Raw genomic sequence first — 23,451 nt, 5'->3', positions numbered from 1 at the left:
CCGGGTTTCAGGGAGAGGGTTTGTGGGGAGTCTGGTTGAATATGACCTTCCCCTTCTGGCATTATTCAGCGATTGATTCAGTTCAACTGAAACACCTTGTTTTGATCTATTGCTTTTTTTTTTTTTTTTCTAGGTTTTTAAGACATCAAAGTTTTTTACTATGTTGTATATCTTATTGCATCTTAAATGTCAAGTTTATCCCAGGATGATGTGAATACTTGGTACATGCTGCCTGTCATAGTTGGTCATCAGGAACTAAACCACCATTGCTGAAACAGCTGATTTGGGTTGACAAGTGTTAATACAGAGACTCTTAAAGGGGTTGTATAGGGATCTATACATAAACTACCATCTCTAAATATAAGAAAAGAGTGATCTTTTTAGGCTTAATTTCTAAAAAACAAAGAACACCTCAAAAACTTACCTTACATTTGGGTCAATAGGATTGTTATATTTTGAAAAGCACAAAGCAAAGAATAGGTGATCTATGTGACAGCATTACAGATTCATCAAGGGAATAATATTTTGTTTTCTTTCTCTTAGCTGCTAAATGATGTGAGGCACATGAAATCTCTCTTAAAATGAAAGATGAACTGTGGAATTTCTGTCTAATTACATTTTTAGTGAGATGTGGCCTCTCTCCTCAGAAAACAATACATATTTTTTAATGTGTTTTTAGCTTGCATCCGCAATGTTGGTATTCTCAAAACATCTGTTTGTTTCTCAACAGATATAAAAAATACATAAAAAATAAAAATGAGTGAACCAGACCATGGAACATTCTTTACAACTCATAGGATTAATGATGTAGGTATGTATGCTATCATGTTCAAATTTAATTGTTTTATCACAATCTACAATAAAAGTACTTATAAACTACTCTGTGCAATTAATAGCTGCATATGGAAGCTGCTACAGCATTCTGATCATAGAATCGGAATGGTTTGGGTTGGAAAGCACCTTCAAAGACCATCTAGTTCTAAGCCCCCTGCCATGGGCAGGGACACCTTTCACTAGGTCAGATTGCTCAAAGCCCCATCCAACCTGGCCTTGAACACTTCAGGGATGGGGCATCCACAGCTTCTCTGGGCAACCTGTTCCAGTGTCTCACCACCCTCATAGTGAAGAATTTCTTCCTTATATCCAATCTAAATCTGCCCTCTTTCAGTTTAAAACCGTTTCCCCTTGTCCTGTCACTACAGGCCCTGGTAAAAAGTCTTCCTGTGTCTTTCTTATAAGCCCCCTTTATATATTGAAAGGCTGCAATAAGGTCTCCCTGGAGCCTTCTCTTCTCCAGGCTGAAAAAGCCCAACTCTCTCAGCCTTTCTTCACAGGAGAGGTGCTCCAGCCCTCTGACCATTTCCATGTCCTCCTCTGGACCTGCTCTGACAGGTCCGTGTCTGTCTTGTACTGGGGACCCCAGAGCTAGACACAGTACTCCAGGTGGGGTCTGACAAGAGCAGAGTAGAGAGGGAGAATCGCCTCCCTTGACCTGCTGGCCACACTTCTTTTCATGCAGCCCAGGATATGACTGGCTTTCTGGGCTGCAAGCACAGATTGCCGACTCGTGTCCAATTTTTCATCTACCAGGATTCCCAAGTTGTCCTCTGCAGGGCTGTCCTCAATCCATTCAACACCCAGTCTGTACTGATATTGGGGACTGCCCTGGTGGTTGACTTGAAAAAATCTTTCCACAATGAGGCATCATCTGGGGTCATGTTGTCAAACTTTCCGTAGGCATGTGACAAATGAAAATCCTTAGGGGAGACTTGAAGGAGGATCAAGAGATAGCTTTGCAGGATTTACCTTAACATTTTATATGGGACCCTTCTGCAAAACCATATGTCAGACATAATTGCTTCCAGCCACTATGTTTTTAATAGTGAATGGAAAAAAAATCTTTCTACTAATACCTAACGGCAAGTTTCACTACTAAAGGAACCTAAAAAAGAGATTGGCAAGAAAAGGCCCATTCCTTATCCCTATAAGCTTCCTATCTTATGTAAAGTAACTGAGGATCTGTGCGCTAAAGCTTTACGGTACTGGGGTAAAAGTTCAAGTATTTTCATTTACCATAATAATTGTATCTCAGGCTTTAGCAGGTATTTGTTATAGAAAATTGTGAAAAGGCATTTTAAAATCTAAAAGTTTAATATTTTATATTTTTACTCATGTGTATATATTTGTGGGTGTATACATACATAGAATCATATATAAAATTTATTTTCTTTGTAAAATATGATACATATCCAATACATTACCTATTAAATACAAAGTTTGCAACCTATATGCCAAGACTCTGATTTTGGAATTAATCTCACATAGATAGACCCTACTGACTTCAGAAAATTCCTCAGAGTAAAGTCCTCAGTAGAAGAAGAAACAGATAAAGATTAGTAGCAGAGATTCATAAGGTTCAGATATACAGGATAAAGGAAAAAGCATATTGAAAGCAAAGATAAAATTAAATTATTCAGGGTTAGAGGTTTGGAAACTGAACCTGTCTTTCACTCTTCATTCTTTTCTTAGATGTGAGGGACATTATTAAGTTGGTGAAGATGAGTTACCTGAGAAAGTACCTCAGGTGCCTACTTTCTCTTACATTAGTTCTATGTGTAGCTATGTATATTTATTTGTTTTATATAAAACTTTTTTAAGAGTGTAGAAAATAACAGATTACGTTGCTAAATTAAACTTGTGACTTTCAGAGACAACTCTAAGGCTTCCAAACATTGCCACAAGTGGGTTTTTTTTTGTTGTTGTTTAGAAACCCAACATAGTAACAACTTTTTTTTAATCTAGGTACCACCAAGTTTAACCTTTTTAAGTAAATGGATTCTCTCTGCTTATTCACTGTTCTCTGATACATTTTTTTTTTCTGTGGTTAGAACAGATTAAGACAACCCAGCCAAAGAAAAACAGTGCTTCTCCTTGTTGTATTATAGCATTCCTTGTTCTCTCCATCTATTCATTCAGTGGGATGGTTCGTTCTCCCTTCCTAGTTGTTTTCTGCACTGTATTTGTTATTGCTTCCTGTACATCAGTACACACTTTTACATTTCTAATCCTGGTTTTTCCATGCTTTTTGTTGTCAACCCTCTTCTCTCATTTTATATTGTGAGAAAGAAAAGGTGCAAAAAAGATTACATGGATTTGTTTTTTGGTCAAGTGTCTTATCCTTACTACAGTGTATTGAGGAATAAAGCTGGCATAGAGAAAGCAGGGTTTCAAAAGCCAGTGATGAGTGAGAGCTGTGAAACAGGGACAACAAACTGTAATTTATTGAGTAGTTTAAGGAGATGACAATGCTGATATAGGCCAAAGAAAACTGGTCAGGATATCGCAATTTTGAGTGCCATACCCAGATAGGGTTCCTACCCCTGGATATCTGTACCACAATTCAGAACAAGTGGTGTGAGATCCGTGCTAGTGAAATGATTTAAGAATAACTTCCGATTCCTGATCGGAAGGAAGAGTGGCAAGGCTAACAGCTGACTGAAGCATGAGGACTTTGTCAATGCATGCATTGACATGCGTGTATGGTGCATGTAGAACGTTTCCAAAACCACTGACATTAGGTACTTAGAGGTCTCTGCAGCAGCTGCAACAGGTGCTGCAGGGAGAGATTTAGATCTTTATCTCCTCAGGAAGATGACAGTGTCCCACCTTTGTTCTGACGCTTACCTAGTATGCTATCCTGGAATTAATTGAGGATCTCTGATGCTGGAACTTCACACTACCATGCTTTTCAAAGGTATGGTGCTTGTGAATCTCATGACCAAGGAATTGTACTTAATGACTTCTAGCAGTAGTTAATGTCATTTAGTAGTACTAGTCACAGTTACTGATTCGTTTCTAAAGAATATGACAGGATGCATCTGCTAACTTATCTCCCAGGTGTTCCCAGGCATTTGCCTGCAGGGAGCCTGATTTAGAAATGTTACGGAATTGCTCTGAAGCTCCTGCCATACCCTGCTGCTTATGTGTGTGGACACTGATGTTACTGCCTGAAATGACTCCTAGCAGACTAGAAGTGATTGTAAGCCTTTGGGAGCAGTGATGAAGGAGTAATAGGCTTAGGAGGAAGAACTGAATGAGTGGCTTTTCAGAGGGTTTGGCGACTGAACTTTTGCTTTTTTGAACATGTAATGATGTTACAGAATCTCTGCTGGACAATGCTGTAAGCAATCTCAGAAAGAAGGGGAAAAAAAAAAATCTTCACGTAAAATCTTCCTAACTTAGGGATGAGAACTTTAAATTTGGATTGATCATAAAAGCCCACAGATGAACAAAGCTACCTAAAGGCCTAAAAAATGGGAGAAAGGAGATTATTCATACTAAGCTCATAGGAGGGATAAAATGGAAGAAATTAGTGGATCAAACTACTGAACATTTTTTGTGTAAGGTATATAGAGAATAAAAAAGTAGTCATAATACAAGATCAAAGCTATAACCTGGTTGGCATAACACTGATTTGGTAGAATCCTTCGCATGTTGAGATTAGTGGAGAGGAAAGCAGGATTGACAAGCAGGAGGAAAGGAGAAAGCCTTCCTCTATGTAGGTGGTGTACCCTCTCAAGTTCAGAGAGTGGAAACAGCAAAGGGATTGCCTGTGGAAACTGTAGATGATGATTAGAGGGGAAGAAAGATGCAGTTCTGTTTTTATGGGAGTCTGGCGCAGACCAATAGACCAGGAAAATCTGTTGATTAATATTAGGCAGCTGTGTATCTGAGGTTACCTTGAGCATGCTTCTCTTTTTCTGCTCACAAATCTTGTTCAGACAGGATTTGCAGCCTCGGTTTTCTGGATTAGTTCTGATATGGCTGCTGGTCTTCTCAGTCCTTGCCTCACCCAGTTTTAAGTGTATACATAATATGCTTTGGATTAAAGTGACCATGAAATGGTGGAAGTTGTCATTCTTAAGAAGTTGGTGAAGGGGAAGAGAAATAAAGGTAGTGTATTTTAGGAACATGAACATAAGCTCAAAGTAGGACTCCATGGTAAACTTGAGGTAACTGTTGTTTGGCGAATATGGCAATCCCTCAGTGAAACTGCTTAAAGGGATCATTGTAAGTTATCTTCACTGTGTGGTGAAAGACCAGCTTAGTTAAATCTTTATTGACTTCAAATGCTTTTTCAGCAAAACTATTTCCTCTGGGTTTTGTTAGACAACAGTCTTTCAATACTGTCACGGTCTTTCAAATACTGATGATAGGACTGCAGAAAGTGGACATTATAATCCATCCTGCATGCAGCAGAAACCAAGTACGATGTTTTCCTTGCAATTTAGTGCCTTTCTCTTTATTAAGGAAGTACATTGTTTTCCCAGGGGCCTAGAGAAGTTTAATAGAGAAATTATGCTGTTCTTATGGCTGGAGATTCAATGGAAAATGTAATTGCAACTCATTCTGTTTACATATAATCAGTAGTTTATACACCTTTTAGAAAAAAATTACTCCTATTGCTCAATCCATAGATTACAATAAATACTGAGGTAGTTTTCCAATTTGTGAAATAAGAATGCATATATTGAAACTTATGTATTTCTGTATTAGAACTTCCTAAAATTCCAGTAAACCCAGTTTAAAGTGAATTATTCTTGAAGTTCACATATAAAAAAACCTTTTAAAATAAACTCTTTGTAAACAGACAAATGGTTAATGTTTCTTATATAATTTCTACTAGCTTATGTTTGTTTCAAATTCTTATTCACCAACTAACAATCTCCTTGTTATGGAAACTTTTAATGTTTAAAATATACTGTTTCTAATCTCTGTCTATAATGCTTTCATTTTATGACTCACGCTTAAAATATTTCTCCAGAATTTGAAATTACTGTGTTTCATGTGATAACTAGAAAATCTGGTTGTTCCTATGAGAAATGGTCTTTGCAGCCAGAAGTATAAACCTGTTGGCTACAAACATCTGTATGAACTTGCTGCAGTAGAAAAAATGGCATCTGCAAAAATTCAATTAAAGGTATGATTTTTATATTAATTGTAATGTGAATGATTTTAAAATTCAGTGATCGTATTTCTTTTCACTGCCCCAAGGAATCTGAGAATGAATAGGGATAACAGATTGCTGTAACAGTATTCAGCAAAAGGGGGCAAAAGATGAGAGTTTATCACAGTGTTATTGTGAGTTGGATACGTTAATGTCAAAGTGTGGAATTTCTTTGAATCAGAGATGCAAAATATGTATGGATTCTGCCTCCCAAAAAGACAGGAAAAGTTTGTATTTGAGTGCTTTGAGGAAATTCATCCAGACTCATTACATAAACTACTCAAAATACTGGGGGTAATGAAGAACTTACAGGGATAAATGGGAAGGGGAGGTTGATCCAGAAAGGAAGAAAACAAAACAAAAAGATATGAAGTGAGGATTTCCAAAAGTCAAGCTGAGGTAGATATTGAAAAGAAAATTAAAAGGGTTTTATATCCATAAAATGTAAATGTAGAGCTAGACAGTTAGAAAGGTATAAATAGCTGCAGAATTGCCTAAATGGTAAATAAGAAGGTAGTCTATTTAATACTTGTAAAGTTTAATGAAAACTTTACCTCTTATTAAGAATGGTGATTTATAATGTGTGGACAAAGCAGGGTCACCAGCAGAACTGAAGAAGAAGCAAAAGTCGGGGCTGTCAAACTGGAAAGAAGACTAAGTACCAGATTTTCTCCATCCACTAATGCAATTTCACGTACTCTTTTTTTCTGTAAGTCTGATCTTAGAGACATTTGTCGTGGTTTAACTTCAGTCGGCAACTAAGCACCACGCAGCCGCTCGCTCACTCCCCCCCCACCCGGTGGGATGGGGGAGAGAATTGGAAGAGCACAAGTGAGAAAAACTCGTGGGTTGAGATAAAAACAGTTTAATAATTGAAATAAAATGATAATAATAATAATATGATAATAATAATAATAATACACAAAGCAAGTGATGCACAGTACAATTGCTCACCACCCGCCGACCGATGCCCAGCCAGTCCCCGAGCAGCGGCCCCCCCGGCCAGCTTTCCCCAGTTTATGTACTGAGCATGACGTCACATGGTATGGAATGTCCCTTTGGCCAGTTTGGCTGTGCCCCCTCCCAGCTTCTTGTGCACCTTCAGCCTTCTCAGTCGGTAGAACATGGGAAGCTGAAAAGTCCTTGGCTAGTGTAAGCATTACCTAGCAACAACTAAAACATCGGTGCGTTATCAACTTTGTTCTCATCCTAAATCCAAAACACTGTACCAGCTACTAGAAAAGAAATTAACTCTATCCCTGCCGAAACCAGGACAATATCCACCCCTTATTCTATACCATCTGCGTCATGCTCAAGTCTCATATTTTCCAGTACATTTTCATTAATCACCACCCCTTTATATATATATATATATATACACACACAGAGATATCATTCCCTTCGTCTGTGGGCCATCCCTCTAAAATGTTCGGTGAGTTCATTTAGTCCATGACTTCGGGCTCCATCTGTCATAATAATCTTTCAGGGCAGGAAAAATGGAGATGGTATGTGGTGTTGGATTGTTCCATGTTGAAGCCAGTTCTGGTACCATCATCACTGTGCTTTGCTTGGTTTCACTGAAGTTATTCTTCATTAGTCTGGGTGATTCTTATTGTAATAACATTAGTATGGCATATAATATTATTAGTATTATTAGTATATCTGTGTATTATTAGTATAACTATTATAACTATAATTAGTACTTAACATCACATAATTCAGATCATTGGCTATTCTCACCCAAAATCAAATCCCCTTGAGGTACACATCGGACTTCCCCATCCTCCCGCATTATCCACCAAGTGCACCCAGGTCCTTGAGCAAAAGCAATCCCATGGATGGGTTTGCCTCTGCCTGAGGCAGGAATAACCCAGACTGTCTTCCCCAGCATATTTTTTATGTGCACTACAGGAACTTTATTCCCATCTACAGTACGTAAAAGTTCTGACTGGGCAGGGCCTGCTCGATTGGCAGATCCCCTAGTGTTGACTAACCAGGTGGCCTTTGCTAAATGCGTATCCCAATGTTTGAACGTCCCGCCACCCATTGCTCTCAGCGTAGTCTTTAACAGTCCATTGTATCGTTCAATTTTCCCAGAGGCTGGTGCATGATAGGGGATGTGATACACCCACTCAATGCCGTGCTCTTTGGCCCAGGTGTCTATGAGGTTGTTTCGGAAATGAGTCCCATTGTCTGACTCAATTCTTTCTGGGGTGCCATGTCGCCATAGGACTTGCTTTTCAAGGCCCAGGATAGTGTTCCGGGCGGTGGCATGGGGCACAGGATATGTTTCCAGCCATCCGGTGGTTGCCTCCACCATTGTAAGCACGTGGCGCTTGCCTTGGCGGGTTTGTGGGAGTGTGATATAATCGATCTGCCAGGCCTCCCCATATTTATATTTCAACCATCGTCCTCCATACCAAAAAGGCTTTAACCGCTTGGCTTGTTTGATTGCAGCGCATGTTTCGCATTCATGGATAACCTGGGCTATAGTGTCCATGGTCAAGTCCACCCCTCGATCACGAGCCCATCTATATGTTGCATCTCTTCCTTGGTGGCCTGAGGTGTCATGGGCCCACCGAGCTAGAAATAATTCACCCTTATGTTGCCAGTCCAGATCCACCTGAGCCACTTCAATCTTAGCAGCCTGATCCACCTGCTGGTTATTTTGATATTCTTCAGTGGCCCGACTCTTGGGTACGTGAGCATCTACGTGACGGACTTTTACAACCAGGTTCTCCACCCGGGCAGCAATATCTTGCCACAATGCGGCAGCCCAGATGGGTTTGCCTCTGCGCTGCCAGTTGCTCTGCTTCCATTGCTGCAACCACCCCCACAGGGCATTTGCCACCATCCATGAGTCAGTATAGAGATAGAGCACTGGCCACTTTTCTCGGTCAGCAATGTCTAAAGCCAGCTGGATGGCCTTTACTTCTGCAAATTGGCTCGATTCACCTTCTCCTTCAGCAGTTTCTACAACTTGTCGCATAGGACTCCATACAGCAGCTTTCCACCTCCGATGTTTTCCCACAAGACGACAGGACCCATCAGTGAACAGGGCATATTGCTTCTCATTTTCTGGTAGTTCATTATACATTGGGGCCTCTTCAGCACGCGTTACCTCCTCCTCTGGCAATATTCCAAAATCTTTGCCCTCTGGCCAATCCATGATCACTTCCAGGATTCCTGGGCGACTGGGGTTTCCTATTCGAGCCCGTTGTGTGATCAGTGCGACCCACTTACTCCATGTAGCATCAGTTGCATGATGTGTACAGGGGACCCTCCCTCTGAACATCCAGCCTAGCACCGGCAGTCGTGGTGCCAGGAGGAGCTGTGCTTCAGTGCCGATCACTTCTGAAGCAGCTCGAACCCCTTCATATGCTGCTAATATCTCTTTTTCAGTTGGAGTATAGCGGGCCTCGGATCCTCTGTATCCCCGACTCCAAAACCCTAGGGGTCGACCTCGAGTCTCCCCTGGTGCTTTCTGCCAGAGGCTCCAGGTAGGGCCGTTCTCCCCGGCTGCGGTATAGAGCACATTTTTTACCTCTTGCCCTGCCCGGACTGGCCCCAGGGCTACTGCATGAACTATCTCCCGTTTAATTTGTTCAAAAGCTTGTCGTTGCTCAGGGCCCCATTTGAAATCGTTCTTCTTCCGGGTCACTTGATAGAGAGGGTTTACAATCAGACTGTAATTTGGAATGTGCATTCTCCAAAAACCCACGACGCCTAAGAAAGCTTGTGTTTCCTTTTTGCTAGTTGGTGGAGACATGGCTGTTATTTTGTTGATCACATCCATTGGGATCTGACGACGTCCATCTTGCCATTTTATTCCTAAAAATTGGATCTCCTGTGCAGGTCCCTTGACCTTACTTTGTTTTATGGCAAAACCGGCCTTCAGCAGGATTTGGACTATTTCCTTCCCTTTTTCAAAAACTTCTCCTGCTGTGTTGCCCCACACGATGATATCATCAATGTATTGCAGGTGTTCTGGAGCTCCACCCTGTTCTAGTGCAGTCTGGATTAGTCCATGGCAAATGGTAGGGCTGTGTTTCCACCCCGGGGGCAGTCGGTTCCAGGTGTACTGAACGCCCCTCCAAGTGAAAGCAAACTGTGGCCTGCACTCTGCTGCCAAAGGGATTGAGAAAAACGCATTAGCAATATCAACTGTGGCATACCACTTGGCTGCCTTTGACTCCAGTTCGTATTGAAGTTCTAGCATGTCTGGCACAGCGGCACTCAGCGGTGGCGTGACTTCATTTAGGCCACGATAGTCTACTGTTAGTCTCCACTCTCCATTAGACTTCCGCACTGGCCATATGGGACTGTTAAAGGGTGAGCGGGTCTTGCTGATCACTCCTTGGCTCTCCAGTCGACGAATCAGCTTATGGATGGGAATCAGGGAGTCTCGGTTGGTGCGATATTGCCGCCGGTGCACTGTGGTGGTAGCAATTGGCACTTGTTGGTCTTCGACCTTCAGCAACCCCACAACAGAGGGGTCCTCCGAAAGACCAGGCAAGGTAGACAGCTGTTTAATTTCCTCCATCTCCAAGGCAGCTATACCAAAAGCCCACCGGTACCCTTTTGGGTCCTTGAAATACCCTCTCCTGAGGTAGTCTATGCCAAGGATGCACGGAGCATCTGGGCCAGTCACAATGGGGTGCTTCTGCCACCCGTTCCCAGTTAGACTCACTTCGGCTTCCAATACAGTTAGCTGTTGGGATCGCCCCGTCACCCCAGAAATACAGATGGGTTCTGCCCCTATATAGCTTGATGGCATTAGGGTACACTGTGCACCGGTGTCTACCAGAGCCTTATACTTCTGTGGGTCTGACGTGCCAGGCCACCGAATCCACACAGTCCAGTAAACCCGGTTGTCCCTTTCCTCCCCCTGGCTGGAGGCAGGGCCCCTCTAATCCTCATCACAGTACTCATTTCTCATTTCTTGTACGTACGGGTCAGAAGTTTCTTCATTAAGATCAAGAGTAAGATCAGCCCTTCTACTCTCTCTGGGGAACTGCCCGCTGGAAACTGGAGCAGCAATTTTCCTGGAAGAACCTCTTTCTGTGATTGTTTTCCCTTGCAATTCGCGTACCCGTGCCCCTAGGGCTGCGGTAGGTTTCCCATCCCACTTCCTCATGTCCTCTCCGTGGTCACGCAGATAAAACCATAGGGTGCCCCGTGGTGTGTACCCTTTATATTCTCTTTCTTGAGCAAAAGAACGCTTACTTCTAATAGCCGAGATACTGGTCCGTACAGGTGAGGAGTAGGACCTATCCTCTCTGAGTTGCTGGATCTCCCGGGACAGTTTTTCGGACAGTTTCTCCACAGCCGAGACGATGGAGGAAGAAAGACTTTCCTCGTATTGCCGGAGTTGACTAGCCAATTCATCCACTGTTTGTTCCTCTCCATCTTTCCAGGTCATCACTGCCAATGAATTGGCGTATGACGATGGTGAGCTCCTTATAAACTTCCGCCACATGGGTCGTGTGCACTTGACTTCGTCTGGATCTTTGGATAGTTGTTTATTGTTCAGGTCACCATAAATCACCTCCAGCACAGCTAATTCTCTCAGAAACTGGATACCCTTCTCCATGGTGGCCCACTTGCTTGGGCGACATATGACATCTTCCTTAAAGGGATACCTTTCCTTCACGCTTGACAAGAGTCGCCTCCAAAGGCTGAGGATACGTGTCCCTTTTCCAATTGCTTTATCAATGCCCCCTTCCCTAGAAAGGGATCCCAGCTGCTTGGCTTCCCTACCCTCTAATTCCAGGCTACTGGCCCCATTATCCCAGCATCGGAGCAGCCAGGTGACAATATGCTCACCTGGACGACGGCTGAAATCTTTTCGTATATCTCGCAGCTCACTCAGGGATAGAGATCGGGTGGTCACTGCCTCGTTTATGAGTTCTTCCTCTTCCTCCTCCCCGATCAGCGGCCGGCTCTCCTCCTCCCGTTCTCGTGATGGCCCTTCTCCAGGGTACTCGTACAGTTCTTCCTCCGGTTCCCTTTTAGAAGAAGCTTCTTCCTCCCTTACTAAACGAGCCGACTTCCGCTTCCAAAATTTCTTCTTGTGTACAGGGGCGACTGATACCGGCACAGGCTGGTTCTTTGGTTCAGCCACAGGGCCTGTTGCCGGGGTTGGAGTGGTCGCAGTGCATGTCGCCGGGGTTGGAGTGGCCGCAGTGCAAGTGCATGTCACCGGAGTCCGAGTAGCCGCAGGGCCTGTTGCCGGGGTCTGAGTGACTGCAGTGCAAGTGCATGTCACCGGAGTCTGAGTGGCCGCAGGGCCTGTCGCCGGGGTTGGAGTGGCCACAGTGCAAGTGCATGTCACCGGAGCCTGAGTGGCCGCAGGGCCTGTCGCCGGGGTCTGAGTGACCGCAGTGCATGTCGCCGGGGTCTGAGTGGCCTCAGTGCATGTCGCCAGGATTGGAGTGGCCGCAGTGCATGTCGCCAGGGTCTGAGTGGCCGCAGTGCATGTCGCCGGGGTCTGAGTGGCTGCAGTGCATGTCGCCGGGGTCTGAGTGGCCGCAGTGCATGTCGCCGGGGTCTGAGTGGCCGCAGTGCATGTCGCCGGGGTCTGAGTGGCCGCAGTGCATGTCGCCGGGGTCTGAGTGGCTGCAGTGCATGTCGCCGGGATTGGAGTGGCCGCAGTGCATGTCGCCAGGGTCTGAGTGGCCGCAGTGCATGTCGCCGGGGTCTGAGTGGCCGTAGTGCATGTCGCTGGGGTTTGAGTGGCCGCAGGGCCTGTTGCCGGGGTCTGAGTGGCTGCACGGCCTGTCGCTGGGGTCGGAGTGGCCGCAGGGCGCGTTGCCCGGGTCTGAGTGGCCGCAGTGCGTGTCGTTTTACTGTCAGAGCCAGAGACCTTCCCTTCCCTTTGAGGGCACTGAATGGTGTTGAACAGGGCTCGGTAGGCATGGGCCAGGCCCCAGCACGTTGCAATGAGCTGCATCTCTCTGGAGTTGCCAGGGTGACAGCATACTTTTTCCAAATATTCTACTAACTTTTCAGGATTCTGCACTTGCTCAGGGGTGAAGTTCCAAAACACTGGGGGTGCCCATTGGCCTAGGTACTTGCCCATCTTGTCCCACACACCCTGCCACTCATAATTATTCAGCCTTGGGGCAGACCTCTGGATGATATTCTTAAATTGCTTACCAACTTTAGACAAAACCGAAACAGTATTCCCAAGAAGTATTAATAGAAGTATCTTAACTGCCCAAGGATGTTCAAAATACTGAAAAATTACTGTAATGAAGGAGGAAACATTATAGAAGAAGGTAGTGACCCTGCCATTCTGTATTTCCTCCGTAAAAAAACTCTCAGAAAAGTTACTGCAATTGCTAGTTGTCTCCACGAAATGATCTCCGTGGTACAGTAACGGCTTCATTGCGAAGTTTACATACCACACTAATGTCAAGGTCAATGTTCTAAAAACAAACCTCACAAGCGAGACATTACTATTCACTGCAGACCACAGCAAACTGCAAAACCCAACACCAATCTTTAACATGTACAGCAGGAAAAAGAGCGCGATGCAGATTATACAAATCAATATTGAGAACAGAGAAACCAACATTGTGACCCACAACTACTAACAGATATAAGTTCTTTAATACGCTCCGGTTAACCTGTTATTATCTCAAACCCTTCGAGCCCCACGTTGGGCGCCAAAAAAAAGGACTGTCGTGGTTTAACTTCAGTCGGCAACTAAGCACCACGCAGCCGCTCGCTCACTCCCCCCCCCACCCGGTGGGATGGGGGAGAGAATTGGAAGAGCACAAGTTAGAAAAACTCATGGGTTGAGATAAAAACAGTTTAATAATTGAAATAAAATGATAATAATAATAATATGATAATAATAATAATAATACACAAAGCAAGTGATGCACAGTACAATTGCTCACCACCCGCCGACCGATGCCCAGCCAGTCCCCGAGCAGCGGCCCCCCCGGCCAGCTTTCCCCAGTTTATGTACTGAGCATGACGTCACATGGTATGGAATGTCCCTTTGGCCAGTTTGGCTGTGCCCCCTCCCAGCTTCTTGTGCACCTTCAGCCTTCTCAGTCGGTAGAACATGGGAAGCTGAAAAGTCCTTGGCTAGTGTAAGCATTACCTAGCAACAACTAAAACATCGGTGCGTTATCAACTTTGTTCTCATCCTAAATCCAAAACACTGTACCAGCTACTAGAAAAGAAATTAACTCTATCCCTGCCGAAACCAGGACAACATTTAATAAATCCATGCAACAGTGGATGGTACCATATAAGTTGAAAATAGCAAAGCAATTTTCTATATTAAGAAAGGAGATACAATTTTGGAAGCATTTTTGGCAATGATACACCCAAAGTCTTCAATGATGTGCAAGGTAATTAGAGTACAAGGTGAAGAGAAGAATTTGTAAACCCAAGAAAGAACATGGAAAGTGGGGACCAGTCTCTAAATATGGGGGAGGACAGGGTGAACACTGGTAGCTCTCCAGCCAGCCTCATTTCATCCTTTACATTAGGTATATACCAAACTTCATGAGAGAGTTTTACCTTTGTAGAAGGACCAAATATTAGAGAAAATGTAAAGGGAGAACTGGAAAGATTAAGGTATAGCTCAGACATAGTTTACTCTACAATACTGCATACCTTCATCATTATAGTACACCCCCCCACCATCCCCCTGGAATAATAAAGGAAAAAGCCCTCATAAGAAAACCCAAAGGAGTTAAAATTTTCAAGTATTTTGAGTAATGGTATTGATTATACTTACTGATGTTAATACAAGTCTATGTAACAGGTAAATTAAATTTGACAACTTGATACTAGAACTAACTGCAGATAAACCACTCATGTATGAATCTGTTCCAATTTGCTTAGCTTTAGACTACCTTTAGGCAAGCAAATGCAAGAATGCAGATTGGCTTTTGTTCTTTTCTTCTGCCAGAAACCTAAGCAGGACTTCAGAGCATCATTGTATTCTCTTTCTTACTCCTGTCCTTCAAAAAATTTCCCCATCTTTATTTTAACATAATACTAAAATCAATAATGTATATCACTGCTTTGAAAAGAGACTTTGTAAAAATGAAATTCTATTCTTACAAAGCTTTATTGGTTTTACACTTGCAGGAATGAAAATATACTTTTTCCACAACATCAAGGAAGATTTTACTTTAAACACACAGGATGCTAGCCTGCCAGTCATGATGTCTCTTCTTTGGGTCACATTCCAAAGCAGAGCTGTTGTATGAGATCTATTTAATGTCATGTCAACTCTCATGTGCCTTCTTTATCTGGAACGCAGTTTACCTTTGCCATTGATGTAGCCAGCAGATTTGTATTTAGCCTGGTTTACTAGCTTAGGTTCAGTGCTGCACAAACACAGCTCTTCTGCCTCCAGAGGTACATCTCTTTGAGAAACAGTTTAGCTTTCACATGACATGGCAACTAAACTCTTAGGTCCTGTTGGACCTCAGTGTGGAGCCGTTCATGTGCCTTTGTGGCACGCTTCTGGACCTTTTTTTCAGCACTTCTGGACCTGGGCTGGCTGCTGATACTTGGTTGCATTGCAGGTTCCAGTAAGATTGACCAGCTGCTGTGTGACAGCATGCAATTAGCAATCAGACTAGGTAGTGTGAGTTCTGAGATCTACAGTATTGGGCAAATCACAGAGTGGCTAGAACCAGTCCGGTTGAATTGAGGTAGCTTTTAAAAGATGATGTGCTTGAGTGTCTTTGTATCTTGCTTCCCAGTGTGTCCTCTATGAATATGTATCACCTGGCTTGTCAGTCTTGGTTACATACAACATTGGAGAGCTGATGAATTTTTTTTTTTTTTTGTGCCATTCTGAGGGAGTGGTTTTGATTGCTTCCAACATTACCTACAAACCAACAGGGAAAACATGGAATATTTTTGTGAACAAGCTCCTTAAACAGCAAACCCAAATGTATGAGAAGACTGCGGCTCATCTTAGTTCTCATCCAGCTGTACACTAAATAGTTTGTTCCTGATTTTGCAGTGGGCAGCAAATAACATATTTTAATCTCAACACGTTTGTCTTGAGAAAAGAAATTCTTTGAAACCTATTGATGAGTTTAGGTCTTTTCCATACAGCTTATCATCATGCTGTGGCTGTTAAGCCACAACAGAATTTGTAGTGTTGCACTTCTTGTTTTTAATGGGACAGACAAGATGTGGATGTTCTTTTACACTGGATTGTGCAGAAGTACTTGTATATTGCAACAAGTTGGGGCAGGGTTGGAGGGTGGAGGTGGTTACGAATAAGCAGGTTTTGGTTTTAGCTGTGGATGTCCAGAAACATTCTTTGGATTTCTGTTTTTAAGACCTTCTCTTTACAAAATTGTGCTTTCTTTGAAGGAGAGTCTGTGTCAAACTGCCAGAAATGCAGATGTCCAAGAAGTCTCCAACCTCTCTGGAGCATGTGTTACTGGCTCTGTATGTTTTCCTTTCAAGTTGTGTGGATATAGTGTAAAATGTTGATCCAGAAACACTGTAGAGTGATAACTCCTTGTGAGAATGAAACTGCTTTCAGTGTATAACTGTTTCACTGATGAGTGTTACATGATTTAAAAAAAAAAAAAAAAAAATCAAATTCACAGAAAGAAGTAATTTCTGAAGAAATTGACACTGATACACATTCAGCTGAAATAGTTCCTTTAGGCTGAGAAACAAAATAGAAGAGGAAAAAAATTATCAATATGAAACAGACCCCTTCAGCAGTAATGTTATTTGAATGCTTTTTCAGAAAACTGCAAATCCAGCATAAGGATAATACAGTTTTGTATGATTAATCTGTGCTAACATGGCAATTTATTGTCTCTCCAGTCCTTGGCCGTTCCTCTGAACAGTTGCAATTTTGTGGATGGCCTTTGGAATGAAAGGCTATGCTGAAGAGTATAGAAACTATGCAAAATGCAGTGACTAAAGTTTTCTTGTGTAGATGACTAAGCGACCTGATCATCTGATGTCTTTGGCATGTATAAAATACAATTCAGAGTCTTCATTCAGACAGGATTGCAGAGGTCAAAGGGAAATTTGCTGAAGAAATATGGGATTATGATAAAGTTCTTTAAAAAAAAAAAATCCTTTATATTCATGTCTAAAACATATTTAGAAGTTATTTGAACAGAAGTTACTAAATGAAATATATTGGTTAGCAACATAACCATATACTTTTTTTTGTTCTGATGCTGTTTCTTAAATCTTAGTAAATTGAATATATACAGTATCAACAAGCATAATTTACTAGTTCACACTACTATCCTGAAGGCCTTGCAAGAAAAAAGGGGGTTGCTCATGCTCCCCTCTTTGTGTTTAAAATAGAAAAGGGTGACAGTGAATGAGAGAAAAATACATACATTCTTTATAGTTTTGCTTCCTTTAATGCATGTAAGTATAACGTGTCAAAAGCTCTGGCAGATATTCATGGATTGGCAGTACAAAATTCTACTGAATTCATTCAAGCTTTAAACTAATTTTTCATCATCTGTCTTTTGGTATTTCACCTTTTCAAGTGTTTTCCAACTGAGTAGGTAGTAAAATATATATGCTGAAAGCTCCACAGAGAATAGAATGTGTTCCCACCTACGACTTTTTTGTTGCTGATTCAGGGTATCCAAATCTTGAAGTGCTGGGTTACTCCTCCACTGAGGTAGAACCAAAGAAGCAAATGGTAAATCATTTGTTGACCATTTAAGAAAGAAAAATACAGCACATACAGAAAATGTTGCCAATATTGCAGCAGTTATACATAAATGTCATTGCTGTTGCTATAAAATAATTTCAAGAGCATATTAAGCTTTACATACAGATCTACTTCAACTTTTGTTTCACTTTAGTTTTAGAATTGATTTGAAGATGTATGTATTTTCAAATTACTTTATAGTAGTCTGTTTGCTGAAGTCTGGTTTTAAGCACCTAATGGTAACAAGAGGAAGCTATAAGTAACTTTTTAAACATGAAAATATGTAAGCAATAAAAATAAGGAGACATTATCTTTGACTCAAAAGCATTGTAACATACTGATTGAAAGCATAAAACAGGTGTTTTCACTCTCTTATAGCACAGTCACATATGCAGCTTCCTAGAAACACCTCGTTTCTCATTCACAGTCAGATAATCTCTCCATAGCACGTATTGCAATTTTTAACCTGAATAATGTCACTAGAGCATGTTTGCTGCAAAAGCACAATGGATTAACCACATTCTAGTAGTGGTTCTTCCTTACGTGACTATCTAGAAACCTGGTATATTCAACCAGATATATTAAACACAGATTCATTTGAGAGGTGTAAATGTTACTAGCTTCAAAATTTTAGGTATTTTGTTTTAAAGTAAGGTTTTAGCTTTGTTGGTGGGTGAATGAGAGGCTGTGATTCGAGAAGTGATGGGATTCTTGCTTACCTGTGCATGAGTGCTGCAAAGAAAGGTTCTACAACTTTCCTCTTTGAGAAGCCTGCTGGTATCACCTGCCTGGTGGAGGGGACGGAGAACACGCCTGTAGGGGGTTTTGCTCTTTGTATTCTTATGCATGTGAACGCAGAGGGGGTAATGTGTGGTTTTGTCCAGCTTTCACCAGGCAGGAAAGTTGACTAAGCATTTTAAACAGAGGAGATTACTTCCACCTGAGCCAAGTGGAAAACCAGCATTTTTGACTCAGAACATCATTTCTTTCCTGAACTAGATGTGGAGTGAGATCTTTATTCATTTCTCCCTGTTATGAACTAGGACAAGAGTTTCCAAAGTTTTTTTTCTTGTCTTGTTACCATTCTGCAGTAGAATAATGTATCTGCATGAAGGAAGGTCTGGGGAGGAAAAAAAAAAGGTGGGTGTGTGTGAATTGTGGGAGCCTCTGGAATCAGAAGGGGTTTTGCAACTAGAAGTTGGCTGGGGCAGGGATGAAGTCTGGTGTTATGGAGGAAGGCGGTGGCAAGGTGGCAAAAAGAGAAGGAGCAGGAAAGGAGCCAATTCTGAACTGAAATGCTGCTTTGTCCTGAGTATCCACTGAGAGGCCAGAAGACAGTCATGATGGCAGGAGGATCAGAGAAAACTGACTTGTCTCAGGGGCTTCTGGCAGCCACAGACTTCTTCTGATCCTTTTTCCTTCACTGTTGGTTGGTCAAAGTCATCTGGCTACCACTTCAACAGCCTTTCCCTGACGGCTTTTCCTCTAGTTTAAGCAGTAACTCCAGCTATCTCAAAAGCATGTATTTCTATTTTATTTGAAGTTGGAAGCAATATTTTTGTGAAGCCCTCAGACCGTTTCAGAGCCTCTTTAATTGGACAGATTTTGAAAAAGCACTCTTTTTTAGTAATCAATTTTTGAAATTCTTTTTCTTGAAAGACACACTTTCACTCTTTCTTCTTCCCACCTATAAGAATGTGTATTTTTCTTTCTCCTGCTCATCTTCCCCCCGTTCACCTCCTGGGAAATAGGGATGGGAAAGAAAAGGAGAAAAAGGTAAAGAAGAAAATGGACTGCCTTTTTTTTTTTTTTTTTCACTTTCTCCTCTCATTTAATTGTGATTCGAAATGGAATAAATTTTTTTCATGAAAACTGGTTACATTTGAACCCGTTGTTCTTTAGAAAAACACAGTTTTGAAAAAAGCTTTTAGGTTCACCATTCTGTAGTTAAAAGTTTCCATATGAAGGCATTTGATAAAGCTATTGAACAGATTCAAAATACTTACAAGCTTTAATTTTTCCTGCAGATTAAAAAAATAGAGCAAGTTTCAAAAATTAACAAAGAGCAAATGCTGCTGAAACAGCATCGGCAAGTGTGGTGGCAAGAGCATGAAAGACTGAGTGAGAACAGGTAAGAGCTGAGGAATCTTAATTAGCCATTGTTAAAGAAATATTTCAGTAGACAGAGATTCTGGTGTGGCATACTTGATTCAAGGGACATTCAGAGGAAAAGATTAAAATACCTGGACTGAAGATAATTTTTTGTGCAGGGCATGAGAGTTTGTGATCTACATTGAAAGGGGTCTGTAGACATGAAGAGAACACATAAAGGGAGGGCAGAATAGAGTGGATGTTGTTCTGCATGTACCTCTCAATGATGATCTCATAGCTGTTTAGTTTGACCTATCAACATGTATTGAAGAGCATACTGAAGAGCATGTATTTCATAGAATCATAGAATGGTTTGGGTTGGAAGGGACCTTTAAAGGTCATGTAGTCCAACCCCCCTGCCGCGGGCAGGGACATCTTCAACTAGATCAGGTCGCTCAGAGCCCTGTCCAACCTGACCTTGAATGTTTCCAGGGATGGGGCATCCACCACGTCTCTGGGCAACCTGTTTCAGTGTTTCACCACCCTCAGCGTAAACGATTTCTTCCTTATATCTAGTCTAAATCTACTCCCCTTTAGTTTAAAGCCATTTGTCACAGTATCAGAAGTTTTCAGATACTTTTTAATTCCTTCAGAGTTTGTCTCTAGATGTGCATATTGAGTTCACACTTATAACAGGGAACATTAATATTGTTGTTGTCTATTAGCTTGCATATTGTATATACAGCAGATCAATGAGAGCACTTTTTGCTCAGAGGAGGGTGGCTTCTATACCACCTTCATGTCCAAGTTCTGCACTTCATACCTTCCCAGGCAAAGAATCCCCCTTTTTTACTTAATTGTTAGAGTGTTTGAGGTTTATCATTCTTAACTTAATGAATAAGAAATTAAAGCTTCTGTAAAACTCATATTCATACCTTCCAGGCAAAAAGCAGAAGCAGAAATAAAGACTTTTCTTAATGAAGAAAGCCATAAGCACAACTTTTTTTTGGATATGAGGGGCTTGGGTAAGAATTTTTTATTCATTTATTGATTATTTATTATAGTCAAAATTATCTTGATTATTTCTTTGTGTTTTTAAATCACTGTCTTGACAGGTTTAGATTTAGAAAGCACAGCGCTGTGTAATATTTTGTGTGTTTGAGAAAGCTTTATGATTCATTTGGATATAGAGCATAAATTATCAAAGGAGCGGAATACATACCAAACAAATACTGTAGTTCCTATCTGGCAACTAAAAGAGAATTTGAAATTCAGGCTATCTGAAATGCAGTGTTACCTCTCAGAAGACTCTTGTCTGAAATCTAAGCTCAATCCAGCTGAGATGTTACAGCAGGTTGGTATTTTAACTTAATTTTTACAATTTATTATCACCGTATTTTTAGCATTTTCATTTTTTTTATGTAATACTTTGAGAATATAACTCGCATTCAGAGTATCCAGTAACCTCTGTACTTGCCGTAGTGTAAATCTGCTTCACTAAAATCTGTAAAAGCCTAGCAGTGTAGAACTGGAAATCAGGCTCTTTGTTTCTAAATAAAAGCTTTCTTATTATAACAAGATAAAGAGGTAACAGTAACATATTTCATGAAATAGATCAAATTTGTGAAGAAGCAACAGAAGGCAATTTTGGAATTCCTTATCCTTGAAAGTCTAGCTTTGGAAAGAGAGCTTGAAGACTATAAAACAAAAGTAAGCTTTTCCTTGTACATTTAGTTAGCAATTTTTTGAGAGAGAAAATATAATGCAGAGTAGTCTGCTGAGTAGCATTTTTTCATCATGGGCATTAGCACATTCTTTTGAAGAGGAAAATGGACTTTTCCTTGAAGTTCCTTCAGCACTACTGTCTTTGGAATGCCCCTACCCTGATTTGAAGACCTTAGTTACCAATGAATACCAAAAGCTTGCAAGTGGGTACTGGTCTAAGCTTCAAGAGATTGATCAACAGTTAAAAGTTTTATATAGGTAATGACAGCTGTTTCTGGATTTCTTTTGTTGGGTATAAAATAAATATAATATATTTTGTAATCTATAGATCCTGCAGTTGGCTTTACCATTAGAGTTGGTTCTATTTTACGCAGGGCATAGAACAGTTGATGTACTGCCCAGCTCTCTGGGGTTAAATAGTCAGTAACTGTTTGCACAGCTGAGAGAATTGAGGCAGTCCTTTCAAAAGCTCTCATCTGAAATAATAAGCAAAATGTTTTGTGGATTAAAGAACCAACAATCTGGTGTGCATCAAACGTCTTCACATGCTTTTGTATGAATAGAAATGATTCTTTCTGTATGGTGATTACACTATCAAATTTATGCCAGAAAAGTACAGTCTTTCTGAGAGAGATCTAGAATGTATTTATCTGTAAAGCAGATAAATAGGTCCAATCTTTTCACAAATTTTGGATCACTGCAGTAATTCCCATCACAAAGAAATGTAAAAAAAGTATGTAGCTCTGATTCAGAATAACTGAAAGGAGGAGAGATTTTTCTGTAAACAAAGTTTATAGAAAGAACATAAATATTCACAATGATCTAGAAATGTAACGTACCTATATATTAATAATATAAAGCTTAGCTTTTCTACTGAGGCTAACTTGAGTCCAGGAGATACGGAGTTGCAGATATTGGACCAGCCTTGACTTCTTTTTGCCATCTACTGATATTCCTCTAGCTTAGAATGGCATCAGGTTTCAAGAAGACTGAGAATAGGAAGGTCTGTGGAATTGTTTGAAGCCTGGGCAGAAGAAAGTGGAGAGAGCAGGAAAGTCCCTAAGTTTCTTTGGTAAAACAATCACACGTTGCTTCTAAATCTCCTTCTTTTTCTATATACACCTACAGTGCAGCACTTAAATCTTCTGCCACTGCTGCTGAATTAGTTTGGGGGTGCTGAAACAGGTTTAAGATGTTGGATCCCATAGAAAGTGATGTTATAGTCTACTTATCTTTTGTATAATTTGTACAGGTATTCTGTAGGTTCTTCTTCTGTTACCTGAAACCTGTATATCGTTACTGTAATGTCCTAGCTATTATAATATGATACTTATTAAAAATTGTTCTGATCTTTCCTATATTTATACCATTTATTAAGCAGCAAGTGGCAAATTTACAGCAGTTCCTTTGCTACAGTTGCTTTTATGGAAGAAGTTTTAACAACCTTTATGAGAAAATCTGTGACAAATACTAAATCATTAAATATGTACAAAATCTTTCTAGTGGTTTTAATTAAAATTGTGTTAAAGTTTATGATCAACACAATTTTGGTGAAAATTAATAAATTTAAATCCCTTGATCCGCACAGCATGTGTGCTACTGAATAATAGACAAACATCAATGTAGACAACAGAATCTATGAAAATGGTTGAAAAAATCTACCATGGTATTTTCATTGATCACGTCAGGTTTGAATTTAGGTCTTGAGCTAGCTAATTTTGCACTGATAATCAAGTAACATCAAGACCATCTTGGTCTATTTTGTTTGCCTTCTGGCCTCCAAATCTTTAATGTATTGCTCATTTACGTTTCTATGATTTTATCCACAACAATGTTAAAAATGTGTTTTCAATAAAAAAAGCAAGACTTTGTTCTTGTAGAACTGCTTACTTCCAAGATCTGGGTTTTATAAAAGACACAACATTCTTTGTCGCTT

At 41.0% G+C, this 23,451-nt stretch overlaps 1 protein-coding gene across 1 annotated transcript in view; it reads left to right on the top strand.

Annotated features, from left to right (window-relative positions):
• Positions 1-750: 750 nt before the first annotated feature.
• The window catches only part of CCDC148 (coiled-coil domain containing 148), a gene marked incomplete at its 5' end in the record, with an annotated part of 67,706 nt that continues 45,005 nt past the window's right edge, over positions 751-23,451 (top strand). The window contains 7 exon segments of the mRNA XM_076340610.1: positions 751-811; positions 5,859-5,980; positions 19,727-19,830; positions 20,733-20,815; positions 20,981-21,144; positions 21,405-21,499; positions 21,591-21,773. Of these exon segments, the coding sequence (XP_076196725.1) occupies positions 751-811; positions 5,859-5,980; positions 19,727-19,830; positions 20,733-20,815; positions 20,981-21,144; positions 21,405-21,499; positions 21,591-21,773 (812 nt within the window).

Source organism: Aptenodytes patagonicus, chromosome 6, assembly GCF_965638725.1.
Source record: "Aptenodytes patagonicus chromosome 6, bAptPat1.pri.cur, whole genome shotgun sequence".
Lineage (NCBI taxonomy): Eukaryota > Metazoa > Chordata > Aves > Sphenisciformes > Spheniscidae > Aptenodytes > Aptenodytes patagonicus.
This window is presented reverse-complemented; position numbering and strand designations above follow the sequence as displayed.